The 22,573-nt window shown below is 41.6% G+C and overlaps 2 protein-coding genes across 3 annotated transcripts in view; one reads left to right on the top strand and one right to left on the bottom strand.

Annotated features, from left to right (window-relative positions):
* The first annotated feature begins 1,667 nt into the window (after window positions 1-1,667).
* Window positions 1,668-12,647, top strand: slc38a8a (solute carrier family 38 member 8a). Its single transcript, XM_047596666.1, has 10 exons — window positions 1,668-2,010; window positions 3,820-4,018; window positions 4,241-4,397; window positions 5,472-5,576; window positions 6,809-6,866; window positions 9,043-9,157; window positions 10,183-10,330; window positions 10,478-10,680; window positions 10,761-10,812; window positions 11,916-12,647. Exons 1-10 carry the CDS (start codon window positions 1,813-1,815, stop codon window positions 12,016-12,018), a joined length of 1,338 nt encoding a protein of 445 aa, XP_047452622.1. The 5' UTR covers window positions 1,668-1,812; the 3' UTR covers window positions 12,019-12,647.
* Window positions 12,648-13,905: 1,258 nt separating this feature from the next.
* necab2 (N-terminal EF-hand calcium binding protein 2) overlaps window positions 13,906-22,573 on the bottom strand; it is a 129,466-nt gene continuing 120,798 nt past the window's right edge. For both annotated transcript variants that reach the window (XM_047596425.1, XM_047596426.1), the window contains 3 exons: window positions 22,293-22,370; window positions 21,519-21,610; window positions 13,906-20,034 (listed from right to left, as the gene is read on the bottom strand). In XM_047596425.1, the coding sequence (XP_047452381.1) occupies window positions 20,006-20,034; window positions 21,519-21,610; window positions 22,293-22,370 (199 nt within the window). In that variant the 3' untranslated portion in view covers window positions 13,906-20,005. The remainder of the gene's footprint in view (window positions 20,035-21,518; window positions 21,611-22,292; window positions 22,371-22,573) is intronic.

The following is a 22,573-nucleotide window of genomic DNA, read 5'->3' as shown; positions in this document are numbered from 1 at the left end:
ATACACGACAGACGAGCTGCAGAACAACGAGTCATGGACATAAGATGACAAGAGCTTTTAAAGGAGGGGGAAGATGGAGAGAAACTGCATCATTTCATCCTTTATGTAACCCTCATTTAAAGCAACAATGGGAATCCAGATGCACCAGCTTTCGTAATCAGATTGGTTTCATCAAGGATCAGACTGAACTACTAAAAAAGATCCAGACTTATTTAATGGCCCAGTCAGCCCAGACGCTGTCATGCTGCCTGATGTCCTTCTCATTCCTTTCCAGTTCCTGCTCCTCCTCTACACTTGCGTCTTCATTACTGAGAAATATTTGGGAAATTTCTTTCACATGTTCCCCAACGCTGCCACGCACGGCGTCCCTCGTTCTTATAACGTTCACATACCTCCCGTTCCCCACATTTTCTTCTCCTTCACTTACTAACATCACCACATTTGACACTGAGCCAGGAAACACACACACACACACACACACACACACACACACACACACACACACACACACACACACACACACACACACACTGCTGTGACCGGGTTCAGGATAATGAACAAAGGCGCCAACCTTGACTTTTATTCTACATAATTAGCTAAGCGGAGCCAGGATGAGCCTCCACATTCAGCTCTCTCTCCAGAAACCTCCTGATCGGTCGCTCTTAAAAAGCCATTGTTTCTACGTGACAGAGATATGTTATTATATATTAAAGTAGAGTAAATGCCAAAAATGTATTAATTGAATGCACAGAAGCCTCTGTTTAAATAATACATCAGGGGGATTTATTGTTAATATTTAGTAAAACAGACTGAGTGTGTTTACATGTTCAGTAATTAATAATTTCAGAAGTAAATAATGATTTTCCTCGTTTTATTTGCTCCAGAAATTCTGCATTTTTTTTTTTTTTTTTTTTTGCAAAACAGTGGGAAATAGCCATCTAGTCTAGTGCATCTAATGTATATTCAGTTCAATATTATGTTTGATAAAGAAAAGCATCTAATTCCCTTATTTAAGAGATTTTAGCTTTAAAATACATTGGAAAAATTATTATTTATCCATTATAATGGATGCTAATAGTTTTCTAATTTTTTTTTATTGCCTATTGATTCATCAACTAATTGTTGTTTGTCGCATTTTATTTTTTATTTTACAATTAGTTCCTGGAATTACTGAGGAACTTGAAGATGAAGAGGTAATACAACATGTATTGTTTAATTTGTAACTTTTTTTTATTTATTTATTTTTTTACTAAATATTTCTTCCTAACCCTCTTATTACCTTTAATTTTTCCAAACACCTTTTTTCATGGGTTTCAATTGGACCCCAGCAATTCATACCCCACCCCACATTTATATATCCAGAATCGGAAAATTCATTAAATATGAAGCTATAAATAAATAAATATGTTAATTAGAGACATTAAACATTGAATGGGGTCAAATTGACCCCAAAGACGATGGCAGGGTTAAGTTGTTTTTTACAATACGAACTAAAACCAAAACAGGAAATTGCCATTATCAAAATAAATTTAAATAAAAAATATGGCGTACACACTGGATTAAAGACTTAAACTAAGACTAAAAGTGTTGTCTCCGAGCAGCACCTGAAGGCATCAGCAGTTCTGCAGCACTTTACTCTCTCATCAGACACACCCCTCCCTTCCTCCCTCCTCCTTCCTCCCTCCTCCTCCTCACCTGCGGGCCTCAGAGCGCAGCGCCGCGGGGACCCAGGGAGCTGCAGACCAAACCTCACCGGCTCGTGTGCGCGCAAGAGCCGCTGCGTCCCGCTTTGAGTTCACCGCCGGCTGAAGCATGGAGGAGTTGGCCAGAGAGAGCATCAGCCTGCTGACTTCAGCCTCAGCCAAACCCCAGCTGGACGTCGGGCCTCGGCTCGGTTCCCTGGGGGCCATTTTCATCATGCTGAAATCCGCGCTGGGCGCAGGGCTCCTGAACTTCCCCTGGGCCTTCGAGAGAGCCGGGGGAATCCGCAGCGCCATCTCCGTGGAGCTGGTGAGCACTTATTTACTTTTTTAAAAAAAGATGAAGCCTCCATGAGTTGCTGGACTTGAGCCGAAACTTCATTTTTAAACCAACTTTTTAACATTTATTGGTAAGTGTTTATTTAAAGGTTATTGCTGAGGATAAGCGTCTCATCAGAGAACAGCTGTGCTCCTCTGAGATCAATTAAGGAGGAGATGATCTGTTCCACCTGGCAGGAGAGGCCACGATACCAGGACTTCTCTTCTACTTCTCTCTTCTTTTCCGCTCATAGTCTGTTACTTACACCGCGGCAGTACTGAACAGCTTTTTTTTTATTCTCCAGTGTCTGAGGTTCACATCATTTACAGTCCAAGAGTTTGGTAGAAAACATAAATCACATCTTCTTCTCTTGCTCATTAACACCGGCTGCCCTCTTTTCTTACTTTTTTTTTTTTTGGATAAATCACCCAGCAGTGAAGACAAGAGAGCATCCATTACACTTCTCTCTCTGCTCTTTTCCTCTCTGAATAATTTCTCTTTCCTGCTGCAGTTGTCTGTAGACCTTAGACGGAATGAGGCATAAAATGTTTTTAGATTTAATATCCGTATGGGCATCCTCACACTTGGAGCTAAGGTTCTGTCCACTTAAACGCCTAAGGCAGAATTGTTAAGACATTTTAGATTTCATTTAAAGCTGCGTTGATACATTCTCGACCGCTAGGGGCCAAAAAAAGATGCACGACACTTTCACTCATGCAACTTTAGCATTCCTTTAGCTGTTAACAACAATCACATCTACTTCCAGTATTTTGTTTTACTAAGTTCTGTTTTGGTTGTGACAAAGGTGGAAGTAGATTTATTAGAGCCAAGATGGTGAACTACTACTAAGCTACTTGTAAGCCTTAAGCACTTTTTTTTTGTCATTATGTGCAAATTCTTTCACATTGAACTTACACTCACTTGCCAAAACATAAGCTACACTAGTGGAAACAAGTTCTTTTTAATAATGTCAGGACTGTCAATATAACTAATATATGTGTGTGTATATATATATATATATATATATATAGTCTAATATAACAATCCTGCACCAAATCCTCCCATATGACTGTTTTTAATGTTCAGTTTATGTTGATGAAGCTTTAATTTATCACATTGAACAGTGAATACTAGAACCTTTTTAAAGGTGCAGTTAAGAGCCTGGCATTTATATTATAGTGCACTCTTTTTCAGTAGTATATTTAATATTTTGATAAATGTATGTACCAGCTGCTTGTGGTGTGTTGTGCAGTCGGTTTGTTGTTGTTTGTAGCTCTTTGACGTCGGTTTGTCATGTTTATGCTTTAAAGTTTTCTCTAAACTGCACTGATTGTGAATACAGAGCTGTGTCACATACGTTTATAGTGTCTGAGTTTGCTCCTTTCAAAGTGATTTTTTTTCCCCACAGTCGCTGTTAAATTCATGGACGTGTTGTAATCGACCATAACAGGACATTACGTTTTGCTAAATTTAGCCTCGTTGGATCTTGTGAAGACACATTTGTGCGCTGGAGTCACATAATGAAAATGTGATTCATGTGTTTCCTGTTTGTTTTACAGACCTTTTATAAATTTTCCCTTTCATTTCTTGCTGTCATTTTTTCACCGCGATCCAGTTTGTTCTCAAAGCACTAAATGACATGCTTCCACCCAGGCATTCAGTAATTGTATTAGTGTCACTTGTGTTATCCTTCAAAACCAATGCATTAAAACAAGGAGCGACAACAAAGATGTGAAAGGCCTGAGCAGGAATATGTGAAACGGAGAAACAAACGCCTCCTGCCTCTCTCCATGTGCCCAGATCTCCCTGGTGTTCCTGGTGAGCGGCCTGATCATCCTGGGCTACTCCTCGTCCATCAGCGGTCAGTGCACCTACCAGGCGGTGGTGAAGGAGGTGTGCGGGCCGGCCATCGGCCAGCTGTGCGAGATCTGCTTCGTCTTCAACCTCTTCATGATCTCTGTGGCCTTCCTGGTCATAGTGGACGACCAGTTAGAGAAGTGTGAGCTTGGAACATTTTTACTTTTCAGTTTGATTTTTAATGATCGAGTTCTTTAATCTACGATCCATTAAAGCTCTTGTAATTCCAAGTGTTACCTCAGGGTGGCAGTGTTGCCTCAGTTTTAATGCCTAAACCCAGAAACGACGATAACGAAGAATTTCTCTGCTTTTTCCTTTACTTTTGACATTTTTTCTGTATATTTTTTTTGGTCATGTTTGCCAGTGTGTGACTCTTTGTATGAGCTGGTCACCGGTTTGCCGAAGTCAGATATGCCGTACCACTTCTACACGGACCAGCGCTTCGCCCTGGTGCTGCTCTGCGTCTTCCTCATCCTGCCGCTGTCCATCCCTAAAGAGATCAGCATTCAGAAATACATCAGGTAGCACTTCGAAACCTTTACTACTACTTAGCATATTGGTTAGTATCCTTATTGCCGAATTAATTTCCTTAAAAACGACATTGTTGTTGTTCCGTATGTGGCTGGGTTTTTTAAAATAAAGCAGGGTTTTCAACTCAAATTAATCTGATTCATAAAATCCTTGGATCAGTTTATAAAATACACTCCATTTCCTAGCATCATGCATGCATTTCTTGGTTTTGCACAACAAATCTTGCACGAGAATGTGAAAACAGAACGTGACAAAGGCCACAACTCTGAGAGCAATATCTTTACCTAAAAGCTGATTGAAATTAAAAAGTATGATGACAGAGACATATGGGGGATGTTAAACTAGAGGTGAAATTTTGTGGAAATATGACAAATCTTTGGGAGCTCTGTCGTATAATTGTTAAATTTTTTTTTTTTATTGTGACGTGGACAGTTCCTATTAATCAAAGTGTCAGTAAATGGGGCAGTTTTTCGCTAATGAAGCTAATTTCCAGCTGTCGTCCCCAGCCAGGTGGTAAAGGGCATCCTAAAAATGAAATACAATACAGAACATTATCAATACGGGTTAAAAAGGGGAAGGAGCAGCAGCGCTAGTCGTTCCTGCCGTCATCAATCAATATTTGAAAAGAAAAGGGGTCAACACCTCCACTCAATCATGGTTCACCTACTATGAGCACGACTAGTAGCTCCAGTTGTCAGAAGATTATTTCAACTTGGTACCAAAGTTGAGGTTAGTTCATCTTGGTTCTCTCCTGTTCTACATCGTGAGTCTTTATATCTACAATTTATTGAATTCAATCAACATTTAATGATCTCTTGTTGCCACATCGCTGTCTCTTCCTGTGCCACTAAACCCTCCATGAAGGTTCTAAACTTCCCGTTTGATTGAAAGTTTTTCTGTCTGCACATGGATAAACGACCAGCTCTGGTGACCCCCACACACCCCCCTTAATTGAGTGCTCTGACCCTCACGGTCCACTCCAAGTAACCCCCTCATCTGTTTCACTCAACCTCCCCCAAGTGTCCGTGTAACGAAGCAGGTGTTCTGTCTCCGTCCACTCACAGCGTCCTGGGCACTCTGGCTGCGACCTACCTGACCACCGCCATCATCATCAAATACCACACCATGCCTTCTGTTCTGGTTCGCAGCGCCCCGCTCTACAGCAGTGGGTATGTATAAGTGATGGGGTCTGTGGCTCCAAGTGCTCTCTTTGGTCCACTGCTCTCAGTAGCCGCTGGAGGCAAAAAAAAAACTGCTCTCCAGATGAATTGGTCCATCAGGAGCGTAGGGACTGTGGTTAAATCTGTTTTCTGGGGTCTGTGTTCAAACTAATGGTGAAAAAGCAACTAGCTGCAGGTTATTACGGAAGATGGCTGGATGGATGGATGGACAGACGGATAAATACTTTATTTGTCCCGTGGGAAATTCGGTATGAAGTAGCATCATTACACACAGACAGGAGGAATTACAGTCAGAAAAAGGGTCAAAAATAAAGTAAAAGTGAGATGCAGTGTATGAAAAAAATATATATATATATATACACACAATAAAGACATGTGGTAATATAGATATTATGTACAGTATATAGTGATATATAAGATGCAGTTGTAAGATGGATAGAAGTATATGAAGCCAGAAACCAGAACTGGAGACTTGTTTTAAACTAATAAAAATAAAACTTTTTATTTATCTGAATTTGTTTTACTGTCAACATTTCCTCTGCCGTCTGTGTTTAATGTCTGCATGACTGACTCTAGTTGTGTTATCTATCATCAAAGCGTAGTTAGGGTGGAGTAGTGTGACGTATCCAGACTCAACTCTTACCAGGGTTTGAGTCTGCTACCACAGCATTTTGATTTCATCATGAGAAAAAAAGAAAATCCATTCGCGTGTGTTTGGCTCGTCCTCCACAGCGGATGGTCAGATGATGCGTATCGGTGGAAAAACTTCCCAAATGATTTGATTTTGATTGGCACATCTTTGCTGTAGCATAATCAGCTCCCAACGGAGCGTTTCCAGACAAACTTTGCACTTGAAAAGATTTGTAGGTGGAGAAGTTGGTTAAACCAGGTTTGTGTGTTCTGTTTTAAGTGAAGTTTTATCTCTGAGGTTGTCTCTTCTGTGTCATAAATAAACTTAATCACAAGAGCAGGTCGTCGTTTTCAGGTCTCTTCCAGGAAATAAGGTTTTCACGAGCGGACTCATAAATCTGTTATGAATCCAGGCCACCAGGACGATGTCCTCTCCTTGAACCTTTTGTGTGTCTCTTCAGCCGCTCATCTGGATCACCCACTAATCTCGGCTCTCGTCAGCCGTGCTCCTTTTGACTGACTTATCGTAAAGTCTCCATAAATACATCGTCAGTTGCGCCCTAATAGCGTTTTATTTCTCATCTGTGCAGGATCAGCTCCTGGGCCTCCATGTTCAGTGTCATCCCGACCATCTGCTTTGGTTTCCAGGTGAGTGCAACAGTTTGAGACTTGGTTAACCATAGCAACAGCATCACGCTGTTGTCATGGAGGCTGGTGACAGGACAGTGACGCTATATGTGGGGGAAGAACTCTATATGTACAACATGTATTTATGTGTGTATGTATGCTTCAGCAGGAAAACTATTCAGTAATGACTGGTTGTAAATGGAAGCAGAATGATAATAATTAACCCTTTAAAACTGAATGTGTTGGTTACAGTAATTGTGTCCTGTTTAAGACAAAATGTGCAGTAAATTGTAAAGGTATTCTAGAAAAAAACTTGCAGGACATTTTGTGACCTTTTTTTATAGTCAAAATAAGCAAAAAAAAAAATAAAACTGTAGCCAAGTAACCATAAAGGAAGCTAAACCTGCCAGTTCAGACAGTAGTTGTCCAACTCTGATGTATTCTTCCTCCAAAGATGTGGAGTTTAATGAAGTTTAATGTGTAGTTATTTCCATTTCCATAAATGACCAATAATTAAAATAAACAGGTTGAATGGCAGAAAATTTTAAGCTAAATAGGACAAAATGAAACAGATGTGGTGAAACAACGTCTCCACTGAAGCTCCTGAGATGTGAAATGGAAACAAACGTTTCTCTCTGAACCTTTGGTGATCGGTTTAAAATGGAAAATATCCACAATTAATATCCATGTAAAAAACCTGATTTACTGGTTGGAATAAATCCATTCTTACAGAATGTTTGTTCCATGTCAGAGGATGAGATGAGTTTCCAATCAGTTGTCTAAACAAGCGTTTAAGAAGATAAATGAAGCAGGAAGTAATAAACAGCAACGTTGGAATCGTCATTTCTCTCCCTGTTGGATGAATCCGGTGTCAATAAATCACTTCACAGCAGCAGAACCACTGTCAGAAACGTTCTATAGAGTTAAATGTTTTGGGGCATGTAAACACATTCATGTCAGCAGATTTTATTTATGATGTATATTATAGATGATAAGATTATTTGGGAATCGGATTACATCAGTGGAGAGAAAGAAAAGTTTTAATCTGCATTTTCTTAAACCGAATTCTTTGAAACAAGGTTAAAATTTGCTGCTGCTTTTGGAGTCTTGGACCAGAGAGTTTGCGGGAACCGTCCAAGCTACGCACATTAACCATTAACCATTTACCTACCGGGGCGGCGCATGAGTCGGCAGAGCTGTGGCAAAGCATCAGATACATGCGACGTTTGATCGAGTATCAAAGGGAAAACTTAAAAATTCACCAGCAGCTGCTGGAGCTGATACTAGAGGAGGATGCTGTGCAGGCAGAGGCAGGATGAAGCTCAGGACTGGTGACTGAATCAGAGCCAAATGTTAGTCCGGCTATTGTGAGACACATTGGACAGACATGTATGGAACTGCAAGGGCTAGATTAGCTGGATCAGACTCCTACCTGTCGGCTGTAGTGAAGCTCCAGCGCTTTAAAGGGGCAGCAGAACTGAGTGATGGAGGAGAGAAAACGGTTCTGTGGAGTTTTAAGAGTATTTCCGTGTAAAGGCAGATATTGAAGGGTGAGTTTCTCGGTAGTCTTTAAGGCTTTCTCAGGAGAGTGTGTTTAACTGTAAAGGTCAGCAGGCTGGCTCTCACTGAGCTCCGCGGGAGCGCCACAGAGCCAGCTTTTCATATTTAATAGCGGGGTTAGAAGTGCGTGGAAAAAGATCACTCCGTCAATCCAAAGCAGGACGGACGGGTGTGCTACTGCCCAAGTTGCCAAGGTAACCCCCAAAGACTGAGGGTCGGATTTAATAAAAGGAGGGAGGTTGGGGGGACGGGGAAAAGATTGATGCATGTCCTCTCACACACAAACACATTCAGGCGCGCTCCCTCAGGGAGAGTGATTGCAGAGCGAGGGGTTGAAAGGAGAGCTGATGAGATCCTGAGAGGAGCAGAGGGAAGGAAGCGGATTTAAAACCGAGCGACGGCAGCTGGGATCAAGTGGGGACAAGAGTCTGTATCCTGAAATCTGTGATGGTGTAACTCGGCCCCCATTGTGCCACTCGGAGCCCGCCGCCCTCCATTTAATTCAGTTCATCACAGAGATAATAAAAAGGCCTCTGGATCCTCAGCTCTGCACAGTGAGCTCCAAACACAGAGGGGAGAAATCCAGCCTGCAGCTGGTTTAACACGACCTCCAGTCTGACTTGTGTGTTTGTTCTAGTGTCACGAGGCGTCGATCGCCATCTACAGCAGCATGGAGAACCAGAGGCTCTCCCACTGGGTCCTCATCTCTGTGGTGTCCATGATCTTCTGCCTCATCATTTACTCCCTCACAGGTCAGACCACCTCACTCCTCCCTGGTTACAGCACATCAGTTATATAGAGCTAAAGGTTTATTTTACCCTTTAGATTCTTTCATTTGTTTAAACATTTTGGCCTTTTTTCCCATATTTCTAAAACAAAAGCACCAAAAGTCTCAGTTATCAGTAACACAGACACATGTAAGTTAGTTTTAATCGGAGCTAAAGCCAAAACCACATGAGCCTGAAAGAGAAGTGGATCCAAGTTTGTCCAGACTGAGTGCAGTCGTTTTAGAAAATACTCTTCCAGGCTCATTTGGTTTGTTTTGGTTTTACGTTTTCTTGTGACTCATTTGAAATTCTGCAAGTCCGTGAGTAAAGGCCACTGTGGTGGTTTTAATGTACTACATTACAGGCTTTATTTAACCCATGGGAAAAGGTTTTGTGTCCTTTCTGTTAACGTGTTGCCTTCAAATCTTTGACCTTCACCTAAACCAGTGGAAACTGGAAACATCAAAATGATCCCTTTCACAACATTAAACTTCACCGTCTGGTGCCCTTTAGGGTTTCAACTGTTCAGTTACACATCCACCAGTCAAAGCAGTGACGTAGAAGACTGAATTAAAAGTTGTCCTCAAAGTTATCTCAGTGAATCTGCCTTTTGTTTTCTCCAGATAAGGAGTTAAATTAGCCCACTGTCACGAGGAAACAAGCTTTGGTACCACGATAACAAAAATAATTAACGCTTAGTCTTGAGATAATGGCCCAGAGAAGAAAAAAAAAAAGATAAAATAACTGCAAACACGGCGGTTCTGGACTTGAGAACCAACTTTATTATCTTTCCACTGGTCCAGGCAGCAGCTGAGGATGAGAAGGTTGTGTTCAAGGTTTAGTTGACTACTTGGAATAAGTATATTAACATTAAAAGAAGGCTTAAATAGAGGCTCAGTTGCAGGGTGATTTTGGAGGAATAAATAAGATAAAATAATCTAATTTCTTGTCAGAATCATTCGGCCGCTGATGCGGTGCAGATGTCGGTGACTCTTCTGTCTTTGCTGCAGGGGTTTATGGGTACCTGACATTTGGAAAACACGTGAAGGCCGACATTCTGATGTCGTACACCGGCGACGACATGCTGATGCTCATTGCCAGGCTTCTGTTTGGAGTCTCCATCATCACCATCTATCCCATCATCCTGTTGCTGGGCAGGTCAGAGACGTGGCCTTCGTCACGTTTAGAGCAATGAAACGTCTAAAGTGATCAGCAAATAATCCTTCCTCTCACTGCGTTGTGTATTTGAGAGCTGATCTTGTGTCTTTCCTGTGTCCCTCTATCAAACCCGTGTGGACTCATCAGATCAGTGATCCAGGACCCGCTACTGAGCTGGCGGCGGCAACGCGTCGGCGTGGTGACGCACGGGTTCGAGAGCCGCAGCCGCTACACGCTGACGGTCCTGTGGATAACGGTGACGCTGCTCATCGCCGTGTTCGTCCCAGACATCAGCAAAGTCATCAGTGTCATCGGAGGGATCAGCGCCTTCTTCATCTTCATCTTCCCAGGTACGACTCTGATCCATTAATGCACAATCCTGTCAAATGTTGCCCCCTCCCGCTTAAAGCCTGCGTTTGTGTTTCTACAGGACTCTGTTTGGTGTTTGCCATGCAGTCAGAGCCAGTGTCCTGCAAGACCAGGTGAGGAGAAGCTCCATTTAAATGTTAATTGGATGTAAACACATGTCTGGGTGATGGAGACTAAGAGTGAATGTAGCTGGACTAAACAGCTGGTGGGAGGATTTGCATTCCTGAGAGGGGCTCTGGGTCAAGTGAAGCATTTTATCAAGAAAATCTCTTCTTCCCGACTCCCTTTGCATCCGAGACTGATAACTCAGCTGACTAAATCATCATCTCATGTCAGAGACGTCGTCTGGTAGAATCAGCAATAATCATCTACAGCTGTGCTCCATCATTAGCGCCATTAAATGCACGATTAGAGACAAGTCAAAAAGTTGTCGCTCTCCTCCTACGTCCTGTTTTTATGCAGCTGAATTCACAATATGTTGCTTTTTATGTTATATTGTTTTTTTTTTTTGTTAACAAGTATAAAATGGTGATTTAATTGCATCCCATTAGCTCTACGTATTGTTGCAGTGAGAAAATCTCTGTCGTGTAAATGGCTTTATTTGTTAAACTGAGCAGAAATTAAACCAATATTAGCTTTTGACTGTACTGGCAAGTAGATCATTATACTTGAACAGCTCCACAGTGGAGACATACTCTTCAGCATTTAACTCGAGTTTAAAAGTTTCAGAACTAAATTTAACACAAACACCGATCAGGCATAACATTATGACCACCTTCCTGATATTGTGTAGGTCTCCCTTGTGCCTTTAAAAGGGCTGCGACTCATCAGTGAATAGACTTCGTCCTTCTGAGGGTGTTCTGTGGTGTCTGGTAACAGAAGTTGTTAGTGGGGGGGCTTTGGGTGCTATGAGTTGAGGGGAGGAGCCTCTTGATCAGTTTGGGATCTAGTGAATTTGGAGAATTTTGTGTGTGCATGTCTGTGCCAGTCTGCATCCTGCTTGGGATGGCTGTGGGGTGGGGGGGGCTTGGTCTAGTCTCGGTGGGTGCTACGTGTTAGTAACATCCACATGAATGCCAGGTCCAAAAGTTTCCCACCAGAAAATTGAACTGTGACTCTCAGTGTTAGACATGTCTCCTGTCAGTGGTTTTAATGTTGTGGCTGATTGGTGTATGTGCACATCACCTCCTCACCTCTCGTACTGTACCCTCCTCAGAGTCGTCCTCACGGTTTGGGGGGTGGTGACTCTGATCTGCGGAGCCTTCATCTTCGGCCAGAGTACCACCATCGCCATCATGCAGCTCCTCGGGAGGATCTGACCTCGATGATCCGGGTGTTTTCGTGGAAGACGACTGTGGCCACATCTGAACTCTCAAGCTCTCTACAGAGCTCACAATAAGTTGTGGCTCTTTAACGATGGACAATGACCCAAAACAAACCAGACGCTCCTTCAGACTTCATGGCTCTCACCACTACTAAACCTAGTAGCCCTTCCTCCCTCCTCGAGGTACGTTACCTAATCACTCCTAGTGGCACCGTGAGCTCTTCCTCCCACCGTGCTGACATCTGAACGAAATCCTCAGGTATTTTCTCCATTTATTTATGCATGTGGGAAGAGCTTTGAGCCGACAGTGGGCAGGGTGTTACAAACATGTTCGGCTCTGTTTTTTATTAGCAGAGCCGTTTTTTATTATTATTCCTTTTATTTATACCGTGGGGTTGTGTTGAGGAAGGTCTGGCTGGGAATATTCACCAGTGGAGCCATGAAAAGACGGAGTTGCTTGAGGGCACCAGACGAGGCGGATGGGGAGGATGATTTGATGTTTGTGTATATTTGCTTGTAAATAGATCATCCGCTGTGTATGTGGAAAAGATAAAAGTAGTAAAGATGTAAAACCGTTAGAATTGGGTTTAGAAAGAAGATAAATAAAATAATTTTTTGTATGAATTATTTTGTTAAGTGTGCGTCTGTTTGAGCTGCAGCCAGAAGTCACAAATTATTCATGGATTTTACGGTTTAACTTTTAAAGCTACAATGCAAAACATTCGTCTGCTCCTTCAGGACATAAAAACAATTGCACACAAGCGATTTCCATGTGCACAGACTTACAGGCCTCTGTGTGTTTCCTTATTTCATCACTGTCTTGTGAGGGATTGTTGCACCAACAGTCGTCCATGTCTGTCCCCAAGGTTGACTACCAACATTGTTAGCCTTTAATCCTTTTATTTATTTTATCTGGAGCATCAGAAATGTTTTACAATTTGCTTTCCAGATATCGCTAGAGATTCGTTGCTACATCGGTTACTCTTAGGCTCTGTAGGCTAATCTCCTTCTCTACAGTTGGTTTATATTTAATATCGACACAGAAAACAGATTCAAAACTCTTCTATCTTGTGAAATATAGAGATTTACCTGCTTAATTATATAGTGTAGGTCATACAGCTTTAAGAATAGTGTGAGTAAAGTAGCAGGTTTCTGGCAAAGTGTATTGCAAATAGCTGGATGACTTCCTGTCAAGTCGCTCATTGATGAAAAAATAAAAAGCATTTCTCATTAATGGATAAGAAGTGAAGGGCTTTGTTGACACGACATGAAAACCCAATATTATATTAGTTAGATAATTTTGCACAAATCAATGCTGAAGGCCAAAAATAGAAGTAGAACAACACTCGTTTTTATTTTTTATGTGTTTTGTCATCAGCTGCTCTTCCACTACAAGCAAACTGGGAACAATAAACATTTATTGATGTAGAAAGGAGACGTTCCCTCTCTTGCACAAATTAGCATAGTGTTTTTTTTTTTTTTTATCTGTTGTGGGACATTTCATTCAGGTTTCTCCTTCAGTTTTAAATGACTGGTGGAGAGTTGATGTTTTCATGTGGAGCGTCTGTAGATGGTGCTCACTTAAATCTCACATGACTATTAGTCTATTAACAACCTAAAACTCAACTGTAATGGAGGAATTTAACTCAGATTAACCTGGATGATGTCTAGTACTTTTTTTTTTTTTTTAAACAGTGAAGTAAATCCTTAATCCAACCCTTCTGGTTCAAAATGTTGTATTTGAAAATAAAAACCCATGTATCCCTCGAGCAGAAGGAGTCAGAAATGAATTTTTGAGCACATGCAGACTGAAGAGTTCTGCCAATACCTTTCACCAGGAAGTAACGAGCAGCATTCAATATCAAATCCACACAGCACAGTCTCCAGTTTTGTACTTTTATTGAATTGCATCACTCTACATCATCTAGAATTTCAACAAGATATTCTTAAAGACCAAATATTAATACTTGCATCCCTGCAATAAGTCTCTACACTCAAGAAGAGAAAGCAGTTTTTACTGAAACATACATTAAGAATTAATATTTCGTTAAACATTGCCATAAAAGTGAATGTTCATTCTCATATGCCATTTTTCTAGTATTAGATCTTTTTTTTTTAATATATATATATTTTATTTATATAATAGATTTTAGTCTCTGTTTGCTTCATTAGGAATACTAGAAAAGAAAAAAGGTAAGAAATGCACAAAACCCATTGAAGAGTAGCATGGCCTAATACTACAGCAAAGAAGTTACTGGACATTCAGTTGACATGCACTCAGTTGAAGGATAGAAAAGAACACAGCCATAGAAAGGAAGAGTTAACGGCCTTGACGTCGGTCGGTCGGTTTGGCAAATTCCTGATTGGCTTGGTGTCGTGTGACATGAACGAGGTAAACCTGGTGACTTCCTGTTCACCAGCTTCTCTACTACAGCTACTACAGAGGATACCTACAGGGAGGCCCGACCACACTGCGCACCCGAACCTTTTTCATCACGTTGCCAGGGAAACAATCCAGTACATTTCAAGTGGCTTAACTCTTCCGTTTTATGGCGAAAGCACAGGTTGCACTGAGGGGGGGGGTAGGAGGATAGAAAAAGAACAGGCTGCACAGTCTGAGGGACATTCAGGAATGTATCAACAGGAAACAGTATTGGCATCTCTGACTAACTCATAATGCACAACCCAACCGAGCTGGGCGCGATGTACACGACAGGAGAAACCGTCTGTTTAGAGCGTGTGGGCTGCACTCAGCTGGGCTCTGGCGTACTGTAAAGCTATGGCTATCAGCAAGTCTCGTAAACACGGATCCATGCAATATGGCTTAATGTTTCTACTGAGGATACAGCAGCTCCTTCTTCAATGACTAGTAGTTTGATAATATATATATTTTATTTTTAAAGTTGCCATGTGGAGATGAAAGGTTTACATTCAGGTTTGTGTCGTTAGATTAGCTCCGGTTTTTAAGGTTGAGTTTGTGTGGAGTTCAGTGATGTCGTCTCATAGCCGAATCCTGCAGAAATCCCATTGACCCTGATTACACTCGCTGTGATCTGTCTCCGGATGATGTTACTTGGACTCGCTGCACTTACACCAGGACTCAGGCGTTAGCTGACCTTTCCCTTTTGTGGGCTTGATGTTTTTGAAAGCTTTACTGCCTCCACTCACACCTTGGATTTCGTTTTCACCTTATCCAGATGCAGAACCCATGTTGATACCAGACATAGGTTCCTCTACAGGTCACCGTGTCTGGTGGAGGAGTAAATGTGGAGCTGCATTAAGCCAGATTTACATTGTAGTGATTTGAAAGTAGCTCCAACTCTAATATGAGCCACTTTGTACACAGAGAAACTAGATGCTGATTAAGGATTTAGAGGTGTAATGAAGTACAATCTACAACACAGACTCTTTTGTTGGAAACAGAAGCATAAATCTAGTTCTACTTTGACCTATAATCTGTCAGAATACAATGTTATAGCAGCTGCAATAATTTAGATTTACCGTGTAATTTGGTTCGAATGAAAAATAGTTAGGGGATATTAACAAAAGTAGCTTTAGGACTCCTGTTGGTCACTGGTGATAATACAGGCAAAGGAAAGTTTCGCTCTCTGGGACGTTAATGTTTGTTAGAAGCACCACCTGCAGACCGAGGACTTAATCTCGTAACACTTTCATTAATGTTGCTTCTTTTTGTGATTTAATGTCAAAATCAGTCCCCGCGGGAGGTTGCATTCTTCAAAGCAGCACTGTAGGTTTTACAAATTAGCTGGAGGCTAGCGGTGGTTCAGCTGAAGCTTGACGAAGTCTGACACGGCAATTCAGTTTATTAGCTAGCTGTTCTAAACCACAGCTAAGCTAGATGCGTCACGCGTAACATCTAACAACACCTTCAATTTATTTCTTGCTTCCAGAAATAGTTCTTTAAATCCTGCATCTTTCATATCCAGCTAGCTGCTAACCTCAGTGTTGCTACATTTCTTGCTACTGTATTCCCTCTACAGAAAAACTGCATGAAACAATGACGATGCAGGGGCCTACATATGAAAGCTCTTTATCGCAGATAATTGAAGAGATTTCGCAGCTAAAGCAGCGCTGCCTTTGCATGCCTGTCCTACAAACCTGCATTTGTTACTGTAAATGTGACAATACTGAAGTCTTTTACACAGTCCTGCCCTGCTTGGTGCAGCCCAGCGCTCTAAGACGGTGAAGGTAAAAGGTGCTAGACTGACGCGAGTATCAGTGTAGCTGGATCCCCACTCACTGCTACCACAGTACTGGCAGACGACAGACTGGCTGTCAATCACAGATTAAAAAGAGAGAGAAAATAGACAGTGAGGTGGATGGCAAGATGGCACCTTTTGAACAGGAGGAGTGATTCGTCGACAAGTCTTCAACCAGGTAAACAGTAATACTATATATGTCTAAACACTCATCAATAACCTCTAATACACTTAAGTCTCTATATTCACTCATTTTTACATTGTGCTTTCCGAGTCTGATTGTTTTACAGTGATGGGCCGTCCGTGTTGGTGAGGGGGTGCCGACTCCCAGTTCATAGCAGTGGAAATGGACCAGATTTGGACCAAACTGGGGTCTGATAAATTGCCAAGAATTGGCTGCGTTTACATGGACGACATTTCTTCAAGCTGAGTTAAATCATTTTGTACTCCAAATTAAAATGTCTACATGCTCCCAAACATTGATCACAATATGTTTTTGGACATGCCAAAGTAGTTCTGCTTGATGTCTGTTAAAAAAATAGCAGAAGAAGAAACAGAAAACAGACTAAAACTCATTCAGGAGACCAAGATGGAGCTTGTTTGCACAGCTGGTTGTTTTACTACCTCCATATTTCTGTTCCTTCTGGAGGGAGGCAAACGTGCCCACTAAGACTGGATTTATTCCAACTAGATGGAAACAATTGGAGCAAGTGTTTACATGGTTATTAGTAGCTAATATTTTTGTTGTACTTAACGGATTATGAAAGGTTTATTCCAACCCGTGTCTATCCAGGACTTATGCTAGATTTGAGGTGGTCACAAGGGGCATTTTTTTTTATTATTGGAGCAGTAGACTGGCGTATTCAGACTTGATCCTTATCAGAATAGGAGATTGTTAACATGTTATTTTTGGATTTTATTATAGGCCATATTTCAATTGATGCAATTTGAAATTCTGGAGCCATTGAGCTGCAAACTAATCTTACTTATAAAGCCCACCCAAATTATTTAATTGGTCGTTTCCATGTAAACGCACTAAAACATGGCAAAAAATCTGACAATCCCTCGACTGATTGTGTTAAACACTGTTAGCTGGTTTTCCATGTATCCAAGTACATGTACTGGGCTCCGTAGATTTTTACCTTAGCCGCCAATTTGTGGTCGGATCGTTGCTTTTATGTGAGCTTTAGTTGAGTATATTAGAGGTTTCCGTCTAGTTATAGGTATAAGTTTGTGTAAAGAAGCTAAGGCTTGCATGTAAACTTTGCTCAGGAGGTGAAGACTGAAGCGCATCAGAGTTGTGTGAGAATGGTCTGACCTATCAAATCCATCCTGGCTTACAATTTAAAGTGAAAGTTTTTGTGTGTGTGTGTGTGGCATATAAGATCATGTGGTATTGATGCTGAGGTGGTTGATCTATGCGCTACTATATGCTAGTGAATTATTATTTCCATGTCGAGGTTGATTTATTTTTTTTTCTTCCAGTGATATCAAGTGAATGTAATTCCCTACTTACTGAGATTTTACAACAGAAAAAGAAAAATTCTCTTGAAACCACTTAAAACCTCCTCGATCATGTGGTGATGTTTAAGGCTTTATATTCAGCGTCATTCACATTGGTGTATCTGTCTCCGATGGTAGCGATTCTGATTCAAACTAACTGTCAAGAGAAGCTGCAGCACCCTATAAAAGCTACTGCCACTATCACTGAGGAAGAAATTGCACTATAGCACTAAAAGATGTCAAATACAAATATAATCGTAATAGAACAACATTATTGTATTTTTTTTTTTTTCATATGTACAATCTCTACTAGACTCACACGGCTAATATAAGCTACCCATCGCCAGTTCAGACAAGGACTACACAAACAGAAGGCAAAAATTAAACCATGTTTAGCTGCATGGAGAACAGTGAGGTGCTGCCCGTATCCTTCTACTTCTTCCATATCAATGTAGCAGACTTGTTTAAGTCAAGAAATTATCCATTGACAGCAAAACGTCTGTTCACCTCAAGGTGTTAAATGACCCTGATCCTCAGGGACTTGACTCTTAACCCCAAACTTAAAAAAAAAAAAAAAGCTACATGAGGAAATATAACTTGAAATATGTTTCAGCATCTACATGCACAGGTCTATTTGCTGGTCTTTACCAGGTTACATCACCATCTCGTTTTGGTGCTTAGAGATTTGGGTTTGGGGACTCTGTCGCTCATGAAAAACTTAACCCATCTATAGACATTGCTCCCGCAACAGCCATTGTACTCGCACTAAATGTATTTGAAGCAATGATAACTCGAGATGAAGCTGAAATAACTGAGTAGAGTGAGTCAGAAAGAGATGAAATACCATGGGCCCTGATGTCTTACTAAATTTGCAAAGTTACAAATGCAACCCTGCCTCTCTGATAGCAAAACGTTCCCTCTGGCTCTTTTTTTTTTGTTAACATGCACATGAGCAACACTAAATTGAACAAAAATTTAATTGTATTATGAACCACATCTTAAAAGAGCCTCCATTCTTTGTTCAGCCTCTTTCAAAAAATCTATTTCCCAAATGCAGGTTTGCAAAATGGGGCTAGATTTGTGGCTATACAAGAGTAATTTAAGATAATTGCTGATACAGATAATCCTAGGGCTGAGACGCACCCAAACCCACATCTGAGAATTGGTGACAATGAAGGCTGATGGTGGCGTCACATCTGGTTGCCCATATCTGGACCAAAAAAAAGTTACGCTTGAAAACCTAGTAAAGACAACAGCCTACTAGCATTTACAGTCTGAATTATTAATTCTCAAACCAACAAGCGGCATGAGCATCTGTTACCAGAAAAGGGAAACTGTTAGAGTTACAGTTAACTAAGAGGCTACGAAGAGGAATCTCTCCCCTGGATGGGCTTCCTGCTCAGCTGGCCGAAATGCTACTAACAGGTGTCAGACTAGTGCTAATGGTTGGAGGAGGAATATGGCAAAAACTAGAGCCTCAAACGCTCACCTTTGGCCCAGTCGCCCGACCGTTGGCTTGGTGTTTCATGGCCCTGCACATGTTATTCCATATCATTTCTTGCAAGGCCTCCATGGTATTTTTCCTCCAAACTCCTGTCAGCTCTCTCCACTAGCTACCTGTCAGAGACTTATATTTCTGTTTTCCTGAGATTGAAAGCTAATCTGACATCTAAGTTTGCCGAGAGTCCTTGTTTACACAGCATGTCAGTGTGAGTCCAGAACGGCCGATGGGGGAGCAATGCGGTCAGACCGAAACAAAAAGTCCCGCGTTACTTTCACTTATGTGGAGGAGGCAGCTACTATGAAATGACAGCTACGCTTTCTACCCTAATGTCTGTGGTGGGGAGACAAAAAGCTATCTTCAAATGGACTACTCAAAAAAAAACAAAAAACTGCTACATGAAAAACTCAACCTCGGGGTCCTTGCTACATGAACAATCTCCACCGTACAGTGGCTCAAAGCTACTTGAAACATGAAATAATTCAAAATCCAGTACCAGCAAACTACCATAGTGAGATGCAAACATGTTTTAGTAATCTCAAATGTGTAAAATGCACTGTTCAATTTTCACTGCAGTTGACACCATTCATTTGCACTATGTAAACATGTACTTACAAAAAGAGTTGAGGGATGTGGGTGGAGGGGGGAGTGAGAGCGGGTGAAATGCAGGGAAAGGGGAGTTTTGTTTTTTTTTTTTTTTAAAGTTGGAGGGAGGGGAGTGTCCAGGAGTCTTGGCGTGTAGTTGAATATCTTCATGCTCAGTCCCTGTTCACACTGCACCAGGCGGCTGCAAGAACAGAGAGAGGGAGGGAGGGTTGGAAAGCTTTGCAAGAAAATGAGCCTCAGAGCAAAAGACCTGCAGGAAATAACAAGGAAAGAAGATGGGGAGAAATCTGGCAGAGAGGAGAGTGCAGGGCGAAGACTGAGAGATAAAAAGGGCAAAAAAAAAAAATGGCCATCGGCCAAGCATCAACTCACACCAGTCCCAGAGCATGGGCACAGGACATTGTCATTTTAAATGGTGCTGGGGGTTCTGTCTTCTGCCCTGACTTGGGCACCTCTGTATCTTTTATATATTCTGTACATTACTCACTAACACATGTTGTACTTTGTCCATTGATTCGATTCCATTCCACTGATTCAATCAATGTTTTATGAGCTACATTTCTTACAGCTGGTTCTTAGCTAACAGGATTATAAACCTGTAGGGTAAGCAGCCACGTTCACTCCACATTATTTAGGTCAATGGAATTTGCTTAATAAGTGGCAAGTGCAATTTTAACAATATCCTGCCATCGTGTTATCCTTTGGACTAGTTTTAGGACTATTTTTTATTTCAATTTATACTAAATTTTTATCAAATAACATTATTTCATTGCATCAAGTAGAAGCTCAGGGTTGTGTTATCCTATATATGGATGCAATCAATAAGGACTTTCAGTTACTTTCTTTATCGACTAGAAGCCATCTTGGCTAACAGTTTAGCGTACTAATGACCAGGTAAATTAACTCTGGAAATGCAAAGGCATAATGAAACAAAGGCTGTTGGGAAAATCAACAATTTCCTCAGTCATATAATGAAATTACGGCAAAAACTATGTACCCATCAGACATAACATTATGACCACCTCCTATTATTGTGTAGAGGTTCCTTGTGACAGCTGTGACTCATCAGAGAATGATCATGTTTATCTGAGGGAGTTCTGTGGTGTCTGTAACAGAATATTGTTAGTTGAGGTCTCTGAGTTGAGGGGAGGGGCATCTATGGATCATCCCATAGATACTTAGTTTGGGATCTAGTGAATTTAGAGGCCAGGTCAACACCTTGCGCTGTTCTTCATGTTTTTGAGTTGTTCCTAAACCATTTTTGTGTATGTATCTGTGTCAGGTTTCATTCTGCTGGGTGTCATTGCTATGGGGTGAGGGTACATGTCTAAGTAACATCCACATGAATGAATGTCTGGTCCAAAAGTTCCTATCAGAACATGTAATGTCACAAGATCGTCACTGTTATTTACTTCTTCTGTCAGTGGTCATAATGTTGCGGCTGATCCGTGTATATGAATAAATTAAACTACTGTTGAGTCGCCTGCAAGACGGATAATATATATTAACTTAGCATTCACCTCCATCATCTCTAAAAGTGTTTGCAAACCTAATATGAGGGACCTGTTTCACATGAGCACAGTAGAAGATGCATAATCCCCATCGCAAGTAAACAGATGTAGACGGCTACAGAAACAGTTGTGATTATTGTATTTCTTCACTGACCTGGCACGGCTACAGAGGACATGCTCTCCGGCTGGCACAGTGTGTCCACCTTCACATGCTGAAAGGCTTTGTTGGGGGCCGACTGGAGGTGCCTAGAACCAGACAAGAGGACGAGAGACGGCATACAACACGTGTTAATGAGCACACGCTTGCTCATAAAAGCACGCATGACCTCAAACCGCGTCGCCTTTACAGTAGGAGCTGAAATATTAATGGCTGGGAGTGGTGGAGCACAAACTCGGATCGGCAGGCAGCTACATCAGCATCCTCTCCTCATGACCGGTGCCTTTACTAAATCATGATGACTTGACACAACTGGAGTGCTTCAGCAACTTCTGGAGTGAGGGAATGGCTGAAGGCGGCTAATTAAATGTGGACGGAGGAATTTTTTTTTTCCATGACAGTAATGGAAGAAAAGTGAGCGCGCTCTTTATTTGCCGATCACTAATCGATAAAGAACAAATGGAGGAGGGAGGAACGCCATGTTCAGCTCCAAGGGAAAAAAAAAAAACTTTCAGATGAGCTAGAGTGCTGACTCAAAGCCATTTCAGAAACAATATGAATGGCCTCGCTCCATAATGACTTTTAATACGCTTAAAGTAGATCAGGGAATGAATCACTTTTCAGCAGCGGGCCTTCATCAGCCTTTACTGTTCAGATGCTTCACTGTGACTGCTGATTTGATCAATGTGCACATTAGAGGCTTAGAAAACCAAAAAGGGATATTAACAAAGTGGGTTAGGGCCGACGAATGGAACGTGATTGAAAACTCACCTCTTCCACTCCTCCTCACCGTCCCAGAACTCGTAGACGACGAAGGATAAACCGTCCGGCAGACGCACGGCAGTCACACTAGAGCGGAGACAAAAAAAGAGAAGACATGAATGAGTGGAAAGGTTGAGGCTGTTTGCACAAGGAGGAAGGAAGAGGTGAGGAGAAAAGACGCCGTTGTACGGTTGATATAAACGGGAGGAGATGGAAGACGGAGCGTACAAAGGATGAGTTACAGGTAGAAAAGGGAGGAAACGGGTCACGATAAGTGTGCATTTTTGCAA

Source organism: Mugil cephalus, chromosome 10, assembly GCF_022458985.1.
Source record: "Mugil cephalus isolate CIBA_MC_2020 chromosome 10, CIBA_Mcephalus_1.1, whole genome shotgun sequence".
Lineage (NCBI taxonomy): Eukaryota > Metazoa > Chordata > Actinopteri > Mugiliformes > Mugilidae > Mugil > Mugil cephalus.
Note: the sequence above shows the minus strand (reverse complement) of the source record. Positions and strands in the feature narration are given on the sequence as shown.